General features: G+C 39.9%; 1 protein-coding gene across 1 annotated transcript in view; it reads left to right on the plus strand.

Annotated features, from left to right (window-relative positions):
- XPO4 (exportin 4) overlaps positions 1–20103 on the plus strand; it is a 111516-nt gene that overhangs the window by 5217 nt on the left and 86196 nt on the right. Inside the window, exon 2 of the mRNA XM_025364693.1 lies at positions 14839–14944. Coding sequence (XP_025220478.1) covers positions 14839–14944 — 106 coding nt within the window. The remainder of the gene's footprint in view (positions 1–14838; positions 14945–20103) is intronic.

The following is a 20103-nucleotide window of genomic DNA, read 5'->3' on the forward strand; positions in this document are numbered from 1 at the left end:
GGGTTCACGCCATTCTCCTGCCTCAGCCTCCTGAGTAGCTGGGACTACAGGCGCCCGCCGCCTTGCCCGGCTAATTTTTTGCATTTTTAGTAGAGACGGGGTTTCACCGTGTTAGCCAGGATGGTCTCGATCTCCTGACCTCGTGATCCGCCCGCCTCGGCCTCCCAAAGTGCTGGGATTACAGGCATGAGCCACTGCGCCCAGCCTCATGACTGGTTTTCATAGATTTTATTGTAGTGGAATTTGGTTAATATTTTCTAAAATGCTTGCACATCTGTAGTCCTATAGAAAAAATTTTGTCTGTCTTGATTCTCATATCAGTCCTGTGAAGTAAATAGGATGAGATATTCCTAAACCTTATAAAGGAGAAAACCTGGCCAGGCGTGGTGGCTCACACTTGTAATGCTAACACTTTGGGAGGCTGAAGTGGGTAGATCACCTGAGGTCAGGAGTTTGAGACCAGCCTGGCCAACATGGTGAAACCATACCTCTACTAAAAATACAAAAATTAGCTGGGCGTGGTGGTATATGCCTATACCATAATTCCAGCTACTTGGGAGGCTGAGGCAGGAGACTCACTTGACCCCAGGAGGCAGAGGTTGCAGTGAGCTGAGATTGTGCCATTGTACTCCAGCCTGGGCTATAGAGCGAGACTCTGTCTCAAAAAAATAGAATAAATAAATAAATAAATAAATAAGAAAACCTGATATTCAGAGATGGTAACTGATTTGCCTGTTGTCATACAGCTAGTTTGGATCTGGAATACAATTTCTGGCCATTGATTTGTTTTAGAACATTTCTTCAGTAGATAGAAACACAGCATGTTAGACACTGCTGTGTGTGCTGAGGGGACAGAAGAAGCACCTTCTTTTCAAGGAGTGGAAAAAGGCAAAAATGTTAGCAAGTGTTGGTTGGTGATGTTATAATAGAAGTGGGTACAAACATCTGTCAGGCTGGGATGGGGGCCGAGAAAGGGCTTCTTGGAATAGGTAACCCTTAAGCTGAATCATGAAAGATAAATCTGAATTTTCCAGTTTGATAAGTGATATCCCAGATAGAGATATGTATTTTGGGGAATGTAGTTTGAGAAAGTATAGTTTGGGGAGATACAGTGAGTTTGAGGAATATTTGAGCATTTATATAGTAGATATTTCCTGAGCCCTTCAATGTATAAGGTACATTGCCTTTATTTTTTTGTAACCACAGTACACATGTCATAAAAATGAAAATTTTAATTAACTGAATCTACTTTTCTTATTTGAAAGATGCGTTATAGTAAGTATGCATTTTTGTTTATTTCAGCCCCGTCTTTTAGTACCTGCGGTGGCACTAGATATTAGAAAACTGACACTAACATAATTCTTTTTCTCAAAAAAGCTAATTAATAGGAAATTTATATTTCAAATTCAGTTCAATTAAATGTGTATTTGCAGTTGGACTTGTGTCAAACTAATTGGAACATAGCCAGTGATCCAGAGAAGAAATGCGAAAAGACATTTGAAATCATCCATAGATGCCTAAAAGGCAGTTGTTAAAATTTAACAGCATTTTATTATTATTATTTTTTATTTTATTTTATTTTTTTTTTTGAGACGGAGTCTCGCTCTGTCGCCCAGGCTGGAGTACAGTGGCCGGATCTCAGCTCACTGCAAGCTCCGCCTCCCGGGTTTATGCCATTCTCCTGCCTCAGCCTCCCGAGTAGCTGGGACTACAGGCGCCCGCCACCTCGCCCGGCTAGTTTTTTGTATTTTTTAGTAGAGACGGGGTTTCACCGTGTTAGCCAGGATGGTCTCGATCTCCTGACCTCGTGATCCGCCCGTCTCGGCCTCCCAAAGTGCTGGGATTACAGGCTTGAGCCACCGCGCCCGGCCAGCATTTTATTATTAAAACAATTGGATAAACTAGGGATTGAAGGGAATTCTCAGTATGATAACAAATAGTTATCTGAAACCATGTATTAAATGATGATATCCTCAGAAGTAAAGCAGGAGTCCTAATATAACTGTTATTTAGCACCTTCTGGAGGGTCTGATACAGTAATATAAAAAATGGGAGTAAGTGCAGATATTGAAAAGAAAAGCCAAAAAATGATTATTTGCAGGTGATATAACATTTCGGAAAAAAAGTTTAAGCAAAATAACTAAAAGACTGTTGGAACTACTAGTTCTTTGGAAAGATGACCAGATATAAGAAAAATAAATGGGTTGCAAGATTTCCTTTATATCAACAGTGATCAGCTTAAAATTGGAAAAAATATTCCATTCTATTAGAAATAAAAACTGTAGAAATAAATTATAGGGCTCTGATAAGAAACATGCACAGTTTTTGTGAAGAACATGATATAGCTTATTTGCAGAATATAAAAGATCTGAATAAAATGAAGGCTATGCTCCTTGATCTGAAAGGTCAGTACGGTTAAGGTGGCAGCGTCTCCCTCATTAATCTGTAAATTGAATATAATGTCAATCAAAATCTCTCTTTCCTCCTTACCCTTTTTGGAGATAGGAGAAAAATTAATTGATTAGAAAATATATCTGGAAGTCTATGAAGGATTTGGGGACTTGATGTAGCAACTGTTACAATGTATTCAGAAACTGCAGTAATTGAAACCTAGCATTGGCATAGGAAAAGAATAGAAAGTTAGAATAGTCTAGAAGCAGAACTAAGAATAAAATGGTATTTTACTTTGTAAAGGTATAGGGAAGTATGCTACAAGTTTTTGATACAAGAGCCTTAAATATATAGCTGACCCCCAGCTATTTCACTTCTGGCCATTTATTCAGTTTATGGAAATACTTGCTTATACACAAAGAATGTTTACCGTAGTGTACTTTGCTGTAGTGAAGATTGAAACAGCGTAAATGTCCAGTTATACCAAATTGATTTAATATACTGGTATTCTGTATAATGGAATTTTATGGAACTCTTAAAAAATGCGTATATCTAAAACGTGATAGTTTTTTTTTTAATGGGAAGATCTGAATGAACATGGAAAGATACTCAAAATAGATGAAAAATTGCAGAACAGAATATATGATCCCATTTCTGTTTTCTAGAAAAAGTTCTATGTATATTTTTTATATGCGTAGCAACAGAAATGGAAGGCATATACTAAACTTCTTTTTTTTTTTTTTTTTTGAGACAGAGTCTTGCTCTGTCGCCCGGACTGGAGTGCAATGGTGCGATCTTGGCTCACTGCAACCTCTGCCTCTCAGGTTCAAGCGATTCTCCTGCCTCAATCTCCTGAGTAGCTGGGATTACAGGCGTGCGCCATCACACCCAGCAATTTTTTGTATTTGTAGTAGAGACACGGTTTCACCATGTTGGCCAGGCTGGTTTCGAACTCCTGACCACAGGTGATCTGCCAGCCTCGGCCTCCCAAAGTGCTGGGATTACAGGTGAGAGCCACTGTGCCTGGCCTATACTAAACTTCTAAGAATGGCTACATAGGGAATGAGATTGCAGATGGAAGGAGTGCTTAATATAGTTTTAATATAGTTTGAATTTTTTATAATATAAAACTTTAGACTATAAATTAATACTCCATTTTAGTAAATTTGTTGCATGCGTTTCTATTTTATTTTATTTTCTTTGAGATGGAGTCTCTCTCAATCTGTTGCCCAGGCTGGAGTGCAGTGGTGTGATTTCAGCTCCCTGTAACCCCTGCCTCCCGGGTTCAAGCGATTATCCTGCTTCAGCCTCTAGAGTAGCTGGGACTGCAGGTGGCATGCCACCATGCCTGGCTAATTTTTGTAGTTTTAGTAGAGACAGCATTTTGCTATGTTGACCAGGCTGTTCTCAAACTCCTGACCTCAGGTGATCCGCTCGCCTTGGCCTCCCAAGGTGCTGCGATTACAGGTGTGAGATAACACACCCAGCCTGAATGTTGCATGTGTTTTAAAAAAAAAAATCTACTTTTTTTTTTTTTTTTTTTTCTTGAGATGAAGTTTTGCTCTTGTTGCCCAGGCTGGAGTACATTGGCGCCATCTTGGCTCACTGCAACCTATGCCTCCTGGATTCAAGTGATTCTCCTGCCTTAGCCTCCCCAGTAGGTGGGATTTATAGACTCCCGCTGCGATGCCTGGCTAATTTTTTGTATTTTAGTAGAGACAGGGTTTCACTGTGTTGCCCAGGCTGGTCTTAAACTCCTGAGTTCAGGCAATCTGCCCGCCTTGGCCTCCCAAAGTGCTAGGATTACAGACGTGAGCCACCACACCTGGCCCAAGACCCCACCTTTTTTAAAAAAATAGACAAATAATAACCGCTACCTCAGGGAGTTAGTGCAAAGATTAAATTATTTAACATACATTGAAAGAAAAGTGTTCAGTGCCTGGGGTATAGTAAGTGCTCTGTAAATGTTAGCTGCTATTTTGTACTTTAATGTGTCAAATAACATGGCATCAAATCAGGATAACCTTATAGTAAGCGCTTGATAAATACATGTTGAGTTAGATTTCTTCTAGAGTACCGCTGGCTGATAGAACTTCCTGTGCTGATGGAAGCGTTCTTTATCTGCTCTCTCCAATATCGTAGCCCCTAACCACGTGTCTTGAGCTCTTGTAACATGGCTAGTGTAAGGGAGCCATTGTGGTAGTGGCTACTGTGTTAGACACCACAAGTCTAGAGTGTGGCTGTTTGTGTTATTTATTTATTTATTTATTTATTTTATTGAGACAGAGTTTTGCTCTCGTTGCCTGGGCTGGAGTGCAATGGTGCGATCTTGGCTCACTGCAACCTCTGCCTCCCGGATTCAAGCGATTCTCCTGCCTCACCCTTCCGAGTAGCTGGGATTACAGGAATGCACCACCACACCTGGCTAATTTTGTGTTTTTAATAGAGATGGGGTTTCTCTATGTTGGTCAGGTCAGGCCGGTCTCACACTCCCGACCTCAGGTGATCGGCCAACCTTGGCCTCCCAAAGTGCTGGGATTACAGGCATGAGCCAATGCCCATGGCCTGCTCTTTATTTATTTATTTATTTATTTATTTTGAGACAGGGTCTCACTCTGTTGGCCAGACTGGAGCGCAGTGGCACAATCTCGGCTCACGCCATCCTCTGCCTCCCAGGCTCAGGTCCTCTGAGTAGCTGGGGGTACAGGTACACACCACCATACCCGGCTAATTTTTGTGTTTTGGTAGAGACAGGGTTTTGCATGTTATCCAGGCTGGTCTTGAACTCCTGAGCTCAAGCAGTCTGCCTGCCTCAGCCTCTCTAAGCACTGGGATTACAAGCATGAGCCACCGTGCCTGGCCATGCTCTTTGCATATTTCTTCTGATTTGTAAACACTGGTTTCACATTTCTTTATTTCTTTTTCTTTTTAGACAGAGTCTTGCTGTCTTGCCCAGGCTGGAGTACAGTGGCACAATATCAACCCACTGCAACCTCCACCTGCTAGGCTCAAGCAATCCTCCCACCTCAGCTGCCCAGGTAGCTGGGACTGTAAGCATGGGCCACCATGCCCAGCTAATTTTTGCATATTTTGTAGAGACAAGGTTTGTCTGTGTTGCCCAGGCTGGTCTCGAACCCTTGGGCTCAAGCGATCCTCCCACCTCAGCCTCTCCAAAGTGCTGGGATGACAGGCATGAGCCACCAGGCCCAGCCCCGGATTTCACATTTCAAATAATTCTTATAGGTTCTAACTCATTATTTCTGGTTGTTGCATTCCCACTGTCAAAATGAAATACTGATTTTAGATATTAAATGCATCCTTAACAGGTTCTATCTTCTTATTACTTCTGGTTCTTTTTCTTACTCTCATAATACTTTTGAAAACACTGGTGGCATACAATATTGATGAAGAGAAGATGAACATTCTTTGTTTTGTAGTTACAAATCATTTTCATTTTTAGATTTATAAATGGTAATTAGAGTGATCAAAACAGTTTTTCATTAACTTTATGTATACACCTACCTTTAGCATTTGCCCACTTATGAACTGTATCAAGCATTTTTTGCACACAAATCATAAAAGATGAAAGAATGATATCACATGTCCTTTCAGCAAAACAGATTGTTTTGGGTTCTTGTCACAGAATATTGGGTAATGATGTAATTCTCGTGTAATGACTGTCTGAATGAGGTTACCACATTTTTTTCCTTGGAAGTATGTTTGTTTATTGATTGTTGAGTTGGAGAAAATTCATTTAGGGCCAGAGTTCTCAACCTTGCCATTATTAGCATTTCGGGTGGATACTTTTTGTTGCTGAGGGCTGGTTTGTGCATTGTAGGATGTTTAGCAGTGTCCCTACCCTCTGTCCACTAGTTGCCATTAGTGCTTCCCAGTTGTGGCAACCAGAAATGTTTCCAGACACTGCCAGATGTCCCTTGAGGGACAGAATTACCTAAATTAAGAACCACTGATATAACACATCATCTGAAGACTCAAGGTCTGAGATGACACTTATGTGATCCATTTTACCATGATTGACACGGTCTAGAGCAGTTCAGTCTGTAAAAACTGTAGCAGTAATAGGAATATTCTGTATCTGTGTTTTGCAATGTGACAGTTACTAGCCATGCACACACGGCACTTGAAATATCCCTAGTATATCTGAGGAGCTAAAATTGTAATTAACTTAAATTTAAACGTCTCCTGTCTAGTGGCTACTGCATTGAACAACACAGAAAGACTGTCTTTTTGCCGGGTGCAGTGGCTCATGCCTGTAATCCCAGCACTTTGGGAGGCCAAGGTGGGTGGATCACTTGAGGTCAGGAGTTGGAGACCAGCCTGACCAACATGGTGAAATCTCATCTCTACTAAAAATAACAACAACAGCAGCAAAAAATTAACTGGGAACTGGGCATGGTGGTGCACACCTGTGACCCCACGTACTTGGGAGGCTGAGGCAGGAGAATCGCTTGAACCCGGGAGGCGGAGGTTGCAGCGAGCCGAGATCACACCATTGCACTCCAGCTTGGGCAACAAGAGTGAAACTCTGTCTCAAAAAAAAAAAAGTGTCTTTTTGCCTTCATCTTCTGACTTATCTCATAATTGTGAATGTGAAATGTCTTTTGTCAGTTTTCTTCTCTTTGTCATTATGGTTGGGAAATGAAAAATTTCTAATTCTCAACAGTATTCAATGAAACCTTTCACAAAAGACCACCAGGCTGGGTGCAGTGGCTCATGCTTGTAATCACAGCACTTTGAGAGGCCGAGGCAAGCAGATCATTTGAGCCCAGGAGTTTGAGACTAGAGTGGGCAACAAGGCGAAACTCTGTCTCTACAAAAAATTAAAAAAAAAATTATCCATGTGTGGAGGCCTGCACCTGTAGTCTCATCTACTCAGGAGGCTGAGGTGGGAGCATCCATCGAGTCTGGGAGCTCAGAGTTGCAGTGAGCTATGATCACAGCACTGCACTCCATCCAGCCTGGGTGACAGAGCAAGACCCTGCCACAAACCAAACCAAACCAAACCAAACCAAAACAAAACACCCTCCAGGTTTCTTTTATACCTTCTCAAAAGATCATGCTATATACTTGGGGCAATGTAATAAAAAAAATTGAGGGTAATGTAATAGGGTTGATTTATTTAGTTATTGCCTCTCTTTTCTAGATCGTTTCATCATTCCTTTTCTTCTTATTTTAGTCTTCTCTTTTTTTTTTTTTTTTTTTTTGAGATGGAGTTTTGCTCTTGTCGCCCAGATTGGAGTACAGTGGCACGATCTCGGCTCACTGCAACCTCTGCCTCCCGGGTTCAAGCGATTCTCCTGCCTCAGTCTCCCAAGTAGCTGGGATTACAGGTGTACACTACCATGCCTGGCTACTTTTTCTATTTTTAGTAGAGATGGGGTTTTGCCATGTTGACCAGACTGGTCTTGATCTGACCTCAAGTGATTCACCTGCCTCAGCCTCCCAATGTGCTGGGATTATAGGCATGAGCCACTGAGCCTGACCTCTTTTTTTTTTTTTTTCCTTTTTCTTTTCTTTTTTGAGATGGAGTCTGACTCTGTCACCCAGGCTGGAGTGCCGTGGTATGATCTTGGCTCACTGCAACCTCCACCTCCCAAATTCGAGTGATTCACCTGCCTCCGCCTCCGGAGTAGCTGGGACTATGGGACTACAGGCGTGCACCACCATGCCTGGCTAATTTTTATATTTTGAGTAGAGACGAGCTTTCACCATGTTGGCCAGGCTCGAACTCCTGATTTCAAGCGATCCACCAGCCTCAGCCTCCCAAAGTGCTTGGATTACAGGCATGAGCCACTGTGCTCGGCTTTATTTATTTTCTAATGTTAACTCTGTTTTGCATTTCTGGGATACCTAACTTGGTCACAGTGTATATTATTATCATTATTATTATTTTTAACATCCATTGTTGGATTTGGTTTATGAAATATCTTTTTATTAATATTTTTAATTGACTCATAATTGTATACATTTGCAGGTACAGTGTAATGTTTTAATATATATATACAGTGTGGGATGATTAAGTCAAGTTAGTTAACATATCCATCACCTCCCTTATGTGAAATATCTTAAGATTTCTTCTTCTGTGTTCATGAGTAGGATTGACCTATAAATTTCTTTTCCTCCACTGTCCTCATCTGGTGTTGGTATTGGCGTATTTATGATGATATGCTGCGCTCCTAAAATGGCCTGAAGAGTGTTTCCTCTTTTGTAGTCCCTTGAAGAAATCTGTATAGGATTGGAATTGCTGTATTTATCACCATAAATTTGTTTGCTATCCTTTTTTTTTTTTTTTTTGAGACGGAGTTTCGCTCTTGTTGCCCAGGCTGGAATGCAATGGTGTGATCTCAGCTCACTGCAGCCTCCACCGGGTTCAAGCAATTTGCCTCAGCCTCGCGAGTAACTAGGATTACAGGCATGCACCACCACACCTGGCTAATTTGTATTCTTAGTAGAGACCATGTTGGTCAGGCTGGTCTCGAACTCCCGACCTCAGGTGATATGCTCACCCCGGCCTCCCAAAGTGCTGGGATTACAGGCATGAGGCACCGCACCCGGCCCTGTTTGCTATCCTTTTAATGTCTTTTTATTTTCCGAGGCATGTGTAGTTGCTTTCTCTTTTAATTCTTGCTTGTTTATATATTTGTGCTTTTCCTTTCCAATTTGATTAGTTATTCTAAATAAAGAACTTTTGGCTTTTTTGTTTATTGTAAACGATAGTTTTATTTTGTTTTGTTTTGAGACAGTCTTGTTCTGTTGCCCAGGCTGGAGTGCAGTAACGCGATCTCTGCAGTGGCTCACTGTACCTGCCGCATCTTGGGTTCAAGTGATTCTCCTGCCTCAGCTTCCCAAGTAGCTGGGATTACAGGCGCACGCCACCACACCCAGCTAATTTTTGTATTTTTAGTAGAGATGGAGTTTCTCCATGTTGGCTAGGCTGGTCTCAAACTCCTGACCTCGTGATCTGCCTGCCTCGGCCTCCCAAAGTGCTGGGATTACAGGCGTGAGCCACTGCACCCGGCCTGGCCTATACGTTTTCTGATTTCCATTATGATTTCTTTTTTCATCCTTGAATTTTTCTAGTTTTTGTTATTGTTATGTTAAGTCAATTTCTTACTTAATTGCTCTTGGTCAGAGAATGTCAGGTACATACCTGTTATTTAAAATTTGTTTGGGTATGCCTTACAGCCTAGTGCGTTGTCAGTCTTTGTTCAGTGTGCGTTTGAAAAGAATGTGATACTCACTTAAAGGGCAATGTATTTTTGCTATTAAATCAAATTTGTTAGATTCTTTTGTCTTCCTAAGCTAACAGTTACTGAGAGTTACATGTTAATCTTCCACTCTAGTGGAATTGTTGGTAGTTCTGTCTGTTTTGTTTTATGCGTATAAATGGTATTACATGCCATTGTAGTTGACCCTTTTATAATTATGAGATGGCCCAGCATCTTTTAGTAATATTTTGCCCTAAATTCTGTTTTTCTCTGATAGCTACATCAACTTCATTAACTTTATTTTGATTAGATTTTTTTTTCTACTTTTGTAAACTTATTTTTTCACTTTTATTTTAAAAATTGTTTTGTAGAGACAAGGACTTGCTTTGTTAACCAGGCTGGTCTTGAACTCTTGACCTCAAGTGATCTTCCCGCCTTGGCCTCCCAAAGTGTTGGGATTATAGGCATGAGCCATCGCACAAGGACTTTTTCCATCTTTGTGCTTTCAGCCTTTCCATGTCCTTGAGTTTTATATGCATTTCTTATAAACAGAATAATTTTGGATTTTCTTTTTTATCCAGTCTGTCAATCTTAGTTTTTTATGTAGAGCATTTAGTTTTATTACATTTACTTGTCATTACTGATAAATTATAATTTATTTTTGTTATCTTATTGTGTGTGCATGTGATTTTTTCTTTCTTGCCTTCTTCAAGGGTTTGACAATCTTGTTTCTCATTCCATAGTTTGTTGTCGTAAACTATGTTCTTAGTTTTAGTATCTTACTGCTCACAGTAAACATTTTAACATGCATGTTCAATTTAGTCCAAAGACAGTATGTATATTCTGTCCTAGTCAGAATAGTACAAAGACTAGCTTAAAAATACCTCTCTCCTGGCTGGGCCTGGTGGCTCACACCTGTAGTCCCAGCACTTTGGGAGGCCAAGGCGGGCAGATCAGCTGAGGTTTGGAGTTCGAGACCAGCCTGACCAACACGGAGAAACCCTGTCTCTAGTAAAAATACAAAAGTCAGCCGGGCGTGGTGGTGTGTGCCTGTAATCCCAGCTACTCAGGAGGCTGAGGCAGGAGAATCGCTTGAATCCAGGAGGTGGAGGTTGCGGTGAGTGGAGATCACGCCATTGCACTCCATCCTGGGCAACAAGAGCAAAACTCCGTCTCAAAAACAAAAACAAAAGAAAGGGCAGGGGGCAGCAAATAAAGGCTTGTAGTCCATTATGCAAGTTGGGTGATAGAGATGGACAAGCAGTGTGTTATGTAAGGTGGAACAGAGATATTAGTTGTGCTTGGACAACTGGGGAAAGGTGAGTGGAGGCTGATGAAGGAAGGAAAGACGGAAGCAGAGTTTTGAAGGGTAACTTAAGATTTTTGAAGGGTAAGGTTTGACAGTGGGGAGTTTTATGGGTCAGTACCACCTGGAGAACTTTGAGGGAAAAATGTGTAGTTTTGGTTTTGACTCCCAGCCTGTTGAATCCTTTGGGGTTGGAAATCTACTTGCCAGTTTTAGATCATTTCCAGGACAGTCTGATGCAGATAGCTTGCCATTTGGAAACCATTGCCAAGTAGATTTCAAGAAGGAATTTAAAATTTTGGTTGTAGAAAACTAAAGTGACTACCATCCTGCCATTTAATATATTGATTTGATAATTTTATTGTTTGTATGATAATATTTAACCAAGTGATTAATATAAATCAACGTTTAGATTATAGTTTACTATTTCTAAAATCTGACATAAATAGAATATCATCTTTATTATATTAATATATTCAGACCTGTTCTTTCTAGTAGATTAAGTGCATGTGGCTGTGAGGATCTCTTTTAGATTAGACAGTTTTTTCTTTGTAGAATAACTAGCATATTGATTGCACAATTACGCATGTGTTGTGCTTTTCAAAGAAGATAGGAAAGAATGTAGGATTCAGAAATTGCTTGAGGAACTCATGGATTTGTATTTGTAGCAGTATAACATGGGTAGTAGTGTTTATGCCATATACACAGGGTCAGTAATGTCAGCAGACTTTGGGATTTTGTAATCCAGAATGCTGGGATTACAGGCATAAGCCTTGGTGCCTACCCTCTACAAAAATTTAAACATTAGCCCTGTATGGTGGCATGCCCCTGTAGTCCCAGTTACAGGAGAGGCAAAGGCCGCGGGATCCCTTGAGCCCAAGAGTTCGAGGTTACCATGAACTGTGATCATGCCACTGCACTCCGGCCTGGGTGACAGAGTGACACCCCGTTTTAAAAAACAAAACAAAAAAGACTGGGCACGGTGGCTCACGCCTGTAATCCCAGCACTTTGGGAGGCCGAGGCGGAGGTTGCAGTGAGCTAGATCATGCCACTGCATTCCAGCGTGGGCAACAGAGAGACTCCATCTCAGAAAAACAAAACAAAACAAAGCAATAAAACAAAAACCCCACAGACTCATCTTATTGAACTAGAGAAGGTGGTGGGAATAAAAAATTTGAAAATTAGCCAGGCATGATGGCTTACACCGGTAATCCCAGTGCTTTGGGAGGCCAAGGCAGGCATATCACTGAGGGGCAGGAGTTGGAGGCCAGCCTGGGCAGCATAGTGAGACCCCATCTCTACAAAAAATACAAAAATTAGCTCGACTTGGCACGTGCCTGTAGTCCCAGCTGCTGAGGAGGCTGAGGCAGGAGGATTACTTGAGCCCTGGATGTTGAGGCTGCAGTGAGCTGTGATCATGCTACTGTACTCCAGTCTGGGCAACAGAGAGAGGCTGTCTTAAAAACAGACAGAAAACCCAAAAAGCAAACAAACAAAATAATTTGAAAATGGAAAGACGAAAATACTTCTAGAATATCGTTCGCTGTTCACAGTTTTTTTTTTTTTTTTTGAGACAAGGTCTTACTCTGTCACCTAGGCTCTAGTGCAGTGGTGCAATCTTGACTCGCTGCAACCTCTGCCTCCTGGATTCAAGCGATTATCTTGCCTCAGCCTCTCTAGTAGCTGGGATTACAGGCTCCTGCCACCGAGCCCAACTCATTTTTGTATTTTTAGTAGAGATGGTTTCACCACGTTGGCCAGGCAGGTGATCCACCCGCCTCGACCTCCCAAAGTGTTGGTATTACAGGCGTGAGCCACCGCACCCAGCCCTCACAGTTTTATTAGTAATTTTTTTTTTTTTTTAAATTGAGGTGGAGTCTGGCTCTGTTGTCCAGGCTGGAGTGCAGCAGCGGGATCTCAGCTCACTGCAACCTCTGCCACCTGGGTTCAAGCGATTCTCGTGCCTCACCCTCCTGAGTAGCTGGGATTTACAGGCGTGCACCACCATGCCCGGCTAATTTTTTTGTATTTTTAGTAGAGACGGGGTTTCACCATGTTGACCAGGCTGGTCTCGAACTCCTGACCTCAGGTGATCTGTACTCTTTGGCCTTCCAAAGTGCTGGAATTACAGGTGTGAGCCGCCACACCCAAAATTCTTTTCAAAAAAGTGTTGAAGAATTTAACATAATTTTTTTTTTTTTTTTGAGACAGAGTTTCACTCCTTCACCCAGGTTAGAGTGCAGTGGTGCCATATCAGCTCACTGCAACCTCCGCCTCCCAGGTTCAAGTGATTCTCATGCTTCCACCTCCGAGTAGCTGGGAGGTGTGCACCACCACACCCGGCTAATATTTTTGTGGTTTTAGTAGAGACTGGGTTTCACCATGTTGCCCAGCTGGTCTCAAATTCCTGATCTCAAGTTATCCTCCTGCCTTGGTCTCCCAAAGTGCTGGCATTACAGGCATGAGCCACAGGGAACAGCCAACACAATTCTTTTTTTTTTTTTTTTTTTTTTTGAGACGGAGTCTCGCTCTGCCGCCCAGGCTGGAGTGCAGTGGCCGGATCTCAGCTCACTGCAAGCTCCGCCTCCCGGGTTCACGCCATTCTCCTGCCTCAGCCTCCCAAGTAGCTGGGACTACAGGCGTCCGCCACATCGCCCGGCTAGTTTTTTGTATTTTTTAGTAGAGACGGGGTTTCACCGTGTTAGCCAGGATGGTCTCGATCTCCTGACCTCGTGATCCGCCCGTCTCGGCCTCCCAAAGTGCTGGGATTACAGGCTTGAGCCACCGCGCCCGGCCGCCAACACAATTCTTTAATGGAAATATTTTCAGTTTTATCTGGAGAACTGTAGAGGGTGCTATATGATTAGGAATAGTAGTCTGAACTGGCTTTAGCTAATTGTAAGAATTCTCTGAAGCCAGAGATTCACAGTAGTTAATTTTTCCTGGGTGAACAACTTTTTAAAAATTATTTTGACTGAAGTTAGAGTGAGTAATGTTGCATAATTGATATAATTTATAATGAGTGTTGATCTAATATAATTGATTGTAACATTTTTCATCATCTAGATTATTTAATTGAAATTATGACTTGCCCTCTTTATATAATGGTTTGAATAATACAGGTTTATTTTCCTGCCATCTACCTTCAGCCCCCTTTCCCAAATTAAGTATTTGTAAGTCTTAATAGGTTAAAAGTTAACCAAACCCCATGTAACAGGAATGTACATTTTAGGTAGATCTGACTCAAAAGATTATTGTCTTTAGAAGAACGATTGTTACACCAAAATGGTATTTAAAAACTTGGGCAGACTTTAGAAATTGTTTTTGTTAAGAGAGAAGTCTGAATTTTGGGTGATTAATTTATTATTCAGAAATACATTTCATAAATTCCAAACTTTAACTGTTCCCAAATTTTTCTGGTTTAATAGTGATTTTAGAAAATTTGAGGTGGAACTGTTTGATCCTGTGTCTTAAAGGATTGCTTTTGGAAATTGATTTTTAGTAACTTGGATTCAATTTCCCCAGTACTGAATAATTTTGAAATTATTTGAACTAGGTCAAGTTAGTCCAAGTGGTATATTTTGGAATAAAAGGTGGTAATAAGTCAGCTAAATGTTAAAACCCCCAAAAATGTTAGATAAGTATCTGTTTTTCTAAAATGCAGGTTTTTAAAAAACCTTTAAAGAATTCTGACTCAAACCTTGCCAGGAATTTTTTTCCTTTTTTCTGAAACCATGTTTTTGACATTTATTATCAAGTTTTATACTGTAATTCCTTAAAAAGTTAAGCAAGAATTTGTCTCTCTTGCCACTTAAAAGTGAAAGCATTTTCTGTTCTTGTGGGTAAAAATATGGTATTGTTTAAGCTTTGTCATTAAATAAATGTATCTGTTCTTGTTTTTAACTCTCAAGGCACCACCTTCCATGGTCAATAATGAACAACGCCAGCATGCAGAGCACATATTCTTATCATTTAGGAAATCAAAATCACCATTTGCAGTTTGCAAGCATATTTTGGGTAAGTATTCACTTAAAAAATATAAAGTATTTTGGCATAATCAGATCTGGGTTTGCTGTCTTAAACATTAACTATTTTAAATCCCTTTTTAAAAACCAGGTTTGTATAGTTACAATTTTTAAAATTAATAATCATTCTCCTGGAGTAGCTTTAAAGATATTCTGTAAAGCCAGACGGGAAACTTTGTTTTTACTTTGGATTTTTTTCCCCCTAGATATAGCGTTCCCCAATTTGTTTTATTATTGACCATAACATGAAGGCGGTTAATAGCAGAGAGAAAAATTTAGTATTTTTTCAGTTTTCAAATATAATTTATTATAGGATATGTACTATAATATCTTTTAGCCCAGTGTTAGTTTTAAAATTAAGATTGTTTTTGGAGATGTCTACATTTTCTTTTAGCTGTTTTCCATAGTTTTTTTTTTTTTTTTTTTTACCATTTAGTTTGTACTCAGCTTGCCTAACAAATATTAGTCATTTCTGGGTAGGGTGTCACTGTATGTACCCTAAAATAAAGCACCAATTTTTACTTTTGTCAAATATGTTTTATGAGTATCTTATATCTGACATGTACAGAAAAGATTTCTTCTAAAAGAATCACAAGAAATACAACTGTCTTATTCAAAGATGGCATTTTCTAAGAGTTATATATGATGTGCCATCTCTCTCTTAGATATTTTTCAGTAATAGTAAGAGAGACTTCATTAGTTATTGTTATTTTATAACCTGATTGCTGCCGGCTGATTTTTTTTAGTGGGAGCCGTCTTTTGTAAGGCTCTAGAAAGCTACTTGAGTCATCTGTGACCATAATATTGGTTAGTCGAGTATTAAGAACTAAAACGTCTGACTTTTTCTTGTGCTTTTGGTAAAGGCTTATCGATAGCGACCAATAGGCTGTTTCCAGATTGAAGTAAACTACATTTAAAGTTATGTGTTAAAAATGCTTTCCATATAAGGGCTTATGAAGGAGAGTTGTTTGATTGTAGTGGAAAGAGTGCTGATGTAGCAACTATGACATCTAGGTACCAGTGGTGCACCTTGAGGAAGTCACTTCACCTCCCTGGGCCTCTTTTGCATCTGCCTTACGGCCATAATAATACCATTTGCCTTGATGGATTTGCTCTCTTAAGTTGTTTTGTGAGGTGAAAATGTAATTACTTTTCATTATGTAAAAGCACTTTGTGAACAGTAAGGTAAATATCATGGCCATATACTTGATTTTAAACAGCTTTTAAAAAATATGATCGGCTTAAAAAATGCTGTGTTCTCTGCAAGGAACTAGCAGCAGTGGTGAAGGTGGCTCTGTCTCTGTCAGGAGTTAGGTCTTAGCAGAGGAACAGGTTCAACAACTACCTTTTAAATTCTCACTGAAGCTGTTTTAATTAATTAACTTACTCATTTCAGTGGTCAGCTTTTATAGTCGTGTCGATTCGTTTCTGGCACTAAGAAGATTTAACTTACACCTGTGGAGGCTATTTAACTCAGTGTTAAAGAAAGCAGAACTAAACAGCATAAAGAGTTTAAGGGAGCATTAACTCATCCTTACTGCCTTGAAATTGTTCAGCATTAATGGATTTAGAAAACCATTGTGTTAAACTATTAACCTAAAATAATTTGAGTCTGGTTTTCATGGCATATGCCGTAACGACATTGACTAGGATTCCATCAGTGTTTCATCTGACTTTGTATTGGAATTCAGTGTCATTCTACACTAGTTGGGAAATAGTTGATCTAACTTATAAGTATTTTATTAGAGCATATTTGTTTATACCATTCTTTCCTTTTTAGAATATGTGTATTTTATGAAGTATTGTTGCTTTGTTATGATTGAGCTTGTTTTGGAATACTTTTGTTTTCCTGATAAAATTTTCTAAAGAGTAGTATTGCTAGTTCCGGCCATGCTTTTAAAATCAGTTTGGGTTTTGAGACGTTGACTGTTTAAAAGGTGGAGTGCATGTATTACAAGCATAATCATTAATGTACTGCAAAGCCCTGTGTTACATTAATGTTTACATCTAAACTTCACAGAAAATCTTTTCACTCCTTATTCAGTTGCCACCAGCACAGAAGGGTAAATTCCTCTAAGAAGACTTCTCATACAAGTGGCAGTCAATCGCATTTCAGAATTTTCGCATTCTTGTTTAGGGATTACGTGTCATTTTTACAGAAGGTCTGGGTAATATATTCTACTAAAGGGGAGACTTTCTCTGATGCTTCCCTTTTCTGGCCTCTTAAAATTCTGCCTTCTCACTTCTAACTTGAGTTTTGTATGTCGCTCATTTTTCCTCATTTCTTTCTCTTCTTATCCTTTTGTTTTCATTCTAGTTTTTATTTTCTTTGCTGTATTCTGTGTGTGTGTGTGTGTGTGTGTGTGTGTGTGTGTGTGGTGTATGCAGCTGTGCGTGCATGCAGCATGCTTGTGCATTTTGTCAGAAGAGCACTTTTAGACTTTTTCACTTCAGAAGTCTTTGGCACTTAGGAATTTAAATTTTTTAGGGTCATATGTTCCTTTAAAAAAACAAGTGAGTTCTATTCTTGTTAAATAATCAAGAACTGTGAGGGATTGGTTTATTTCTTCTGGAGCTAACTTTGTGGCATTCTTTTGCTCCTTCTCAGGGAGAAATGGATTTCTTTGACTTCTGATCTCAGAAGTGCCAAAAAACCCAAAATAATAAACCACCAAAAAGTCAGTTAAACTGGTAAACTTTGACATCTCTGGAAAATTGTTTCCTTAGTAGTGCTGTCAGTCATTGGGAATTAATAAATCATCTTCCATCTGAGACTTTCTGTCTTTAGTTGGTGGGCGTAGTTGTCGCTGAGTCAAAGCGCAGACTTTTGGAGCTTATATGGCCCGTGCTTTGGACAGAAATACTTAAGGCCAGGGAGTTGATTGTAGTAGCTGTGTATCTGTGGCTTCACTACCAGGGTTTTTTCTTTTTTAAAAATACTTTTTGGTCAGAGTGTAGTGCTTTTCCTGTATTATTAACTTAACTTTTGTCTTCATGTTTCTGTTTAGTTTCAGATGGCTGACAAAATTCAAATTAATTTTATTTACATAATTATTATTAAAGAAAGCTACTATGGTAGCAAATGAAAGCATTTTGCTAAAGTGACCTAAAATAATTTATTCTCTGAACAGTGGCAGATCTTCCCAAAAGTAGTTAGTTTTTTTTTTTTTTTTTTTTTGAGGCGGAGTCTCGCTCTGTCGCCCAGGCTGGAGTGCAGTGGCCAGATCTCAGCTCACTGCAAGCTCCGCCTCCTGGGTTTACGCCATTCTCCTGCCTCAGCCTCCCGAGTAGCTGGGACTACAAGCGCCCGCCACCTCGCCCGGCTAGTTTTTTGTATTTTTAGTAGAGACGGGGTTTCACCGTGTTAGCCAGGATGGTCTTGATCTCCTGACCTCGTGATCCGCCCGTCTCGGCCTCCCAAAGTGCTGGGATTACAGGCTTGAGCCACCGCGCCCGGCAAGTAGTTAGTTTAGAAATTCTAGATGAGGCCGGGTGTGGCAGCTCATACCTGTAATCCCAGCACTTTGGGAGGCTGAGGTGGGTGGATCACCTGAGGTCAGGAGTTCGAGACCAGCCTGACCAACATGGAAAAACCCCATCTCCACTAAAAATACAAAATTAGCTGGGCCTGGTGGCACATGTCTGTAATCCCAGCTACCGGGAGGCTGAGGCAGGAGAATCACTTGAATCTGAGAGGCGGAGGTTGTGGCAGGCGGAGATCGTGCCATTGCATTCCAGTGTGGGCAGCAAGAGTGAACTCCCATCTCCAAAAAAAAAAAAAATGCTAGATGAATTGTGAGTTCTTCATGAAAACCCTGTAGTTTCAGGCATCTGTATAACAGAGAGCAAAAGTAAGGCTCATATGTATTTGTGAAGTTCTGATTTCATACTGGTAGAATTCTAGAGTACCTTCTAGCATCTCTTGCATATTTCTACTATGTGTAAGTTAAATTTATGACAGCTAATAATGGTTTTTATGAGAAAGGGTAATTTATTAGTTTAGGAAAATTTCTTCTTTTAAATTAGGAGTTTGGCTTTTTTTTTTTTTAATTCCTCCATTCTTAGAGTCAGCTTCTTATGGGAGTATTTACAGATCTTCGTTTAATACCATGCAGAGGTGTCTAAGAAAAAGAATTAAGAAACTTTTGTCTCTTGAAAATTTCGAATATTCATTTTCTATAACTGCCCCCTCATATCCAACACCCACCCACCTCCAAGGGGCAGAAAAAGGCTTGGATGTGAAAACAAATAGTTAGAAATAGGAATGTTTCAGTGCTTGTTAACAGTGAAGGTGCTTATTTGCTCTGTCTTCAGTGGCATGTGTGTTTCAGGGTAGATTAGTATTGCTCAAGAGACATTTACCAGCCATGTGACCTCAGTTTCCTCTCTGTCTCTTGGGGCATCAGTTTCCTTAGCTCCTGTAAAATGGAGGGATTGATTTAGATGGTCTTCGGAGGTCTATATCTAAAATTCTGAGAGTACCTTAGATTTTGCTTCATTGTTGAAATCCATGGTTAAGGATTTCTGGTTTCTTGTCCTTAAAATTTATACTATTGCAATAGAAAATGAAGATAGGCAAACAAACATCATTTTCTTTAAGAAGAGGTTTATAATCAGAGATTATTTGAGTTACCTTTATGAGACAGTAACATATTTCTCTTTAAGTGATCTAAATAGATGGAGCTGGGTCTCTGTTCAAATCTTTTTTTTTTTTTTTTTAAACTCCTGGAACTGTAAGCACATCTTTTCTAATAGGTTCACATTTTTAGAAGCTATTGCTTTATTTTAATTATTTATTATATTTTAAAGTTTCTGAATTTGTATCAATTCTGATTGTCATCTCAGTTAGAGTTCATGTTAAGATAGCATAGAATAATCAAAACTTTAAAAAAAGATTCAAATTGGTTTCTCTTAGTGGTTTTGGTATGATGAAAACTCCTATGTAGTAGTCTAATGTGGTAGGAATTTATATAGGGTACACCTTTTCTCATGCATTTTTATAGCTAAACATGTCAAGAACACTTGTAAGATTTTTAAATGACCTGAGCTTGAATAGGAGAGAAAATGGTGTGCTTGACTGTGTGTATCTTCATGCTCTTCTGATAAGTTCTTGAAGGTGCCAGTCTATGCCTAGAGTTAATTTCTCATGGC

This window comes from Theropithecus gelada, chromosome 17, assembly GCF_003255815.1.
Source record: "Theropithecus gelada isolate Dixy chromosome 17, Tgel_1.0, whole genome shotgun sequence".
Classification (NCBI taxonomy): domain Eukaryota; kingdom Metazoa; phylum Chordata; class Mammalia; order Primates; family Cercopithecidae; genus Theropithecus; species Theropithecus gelada.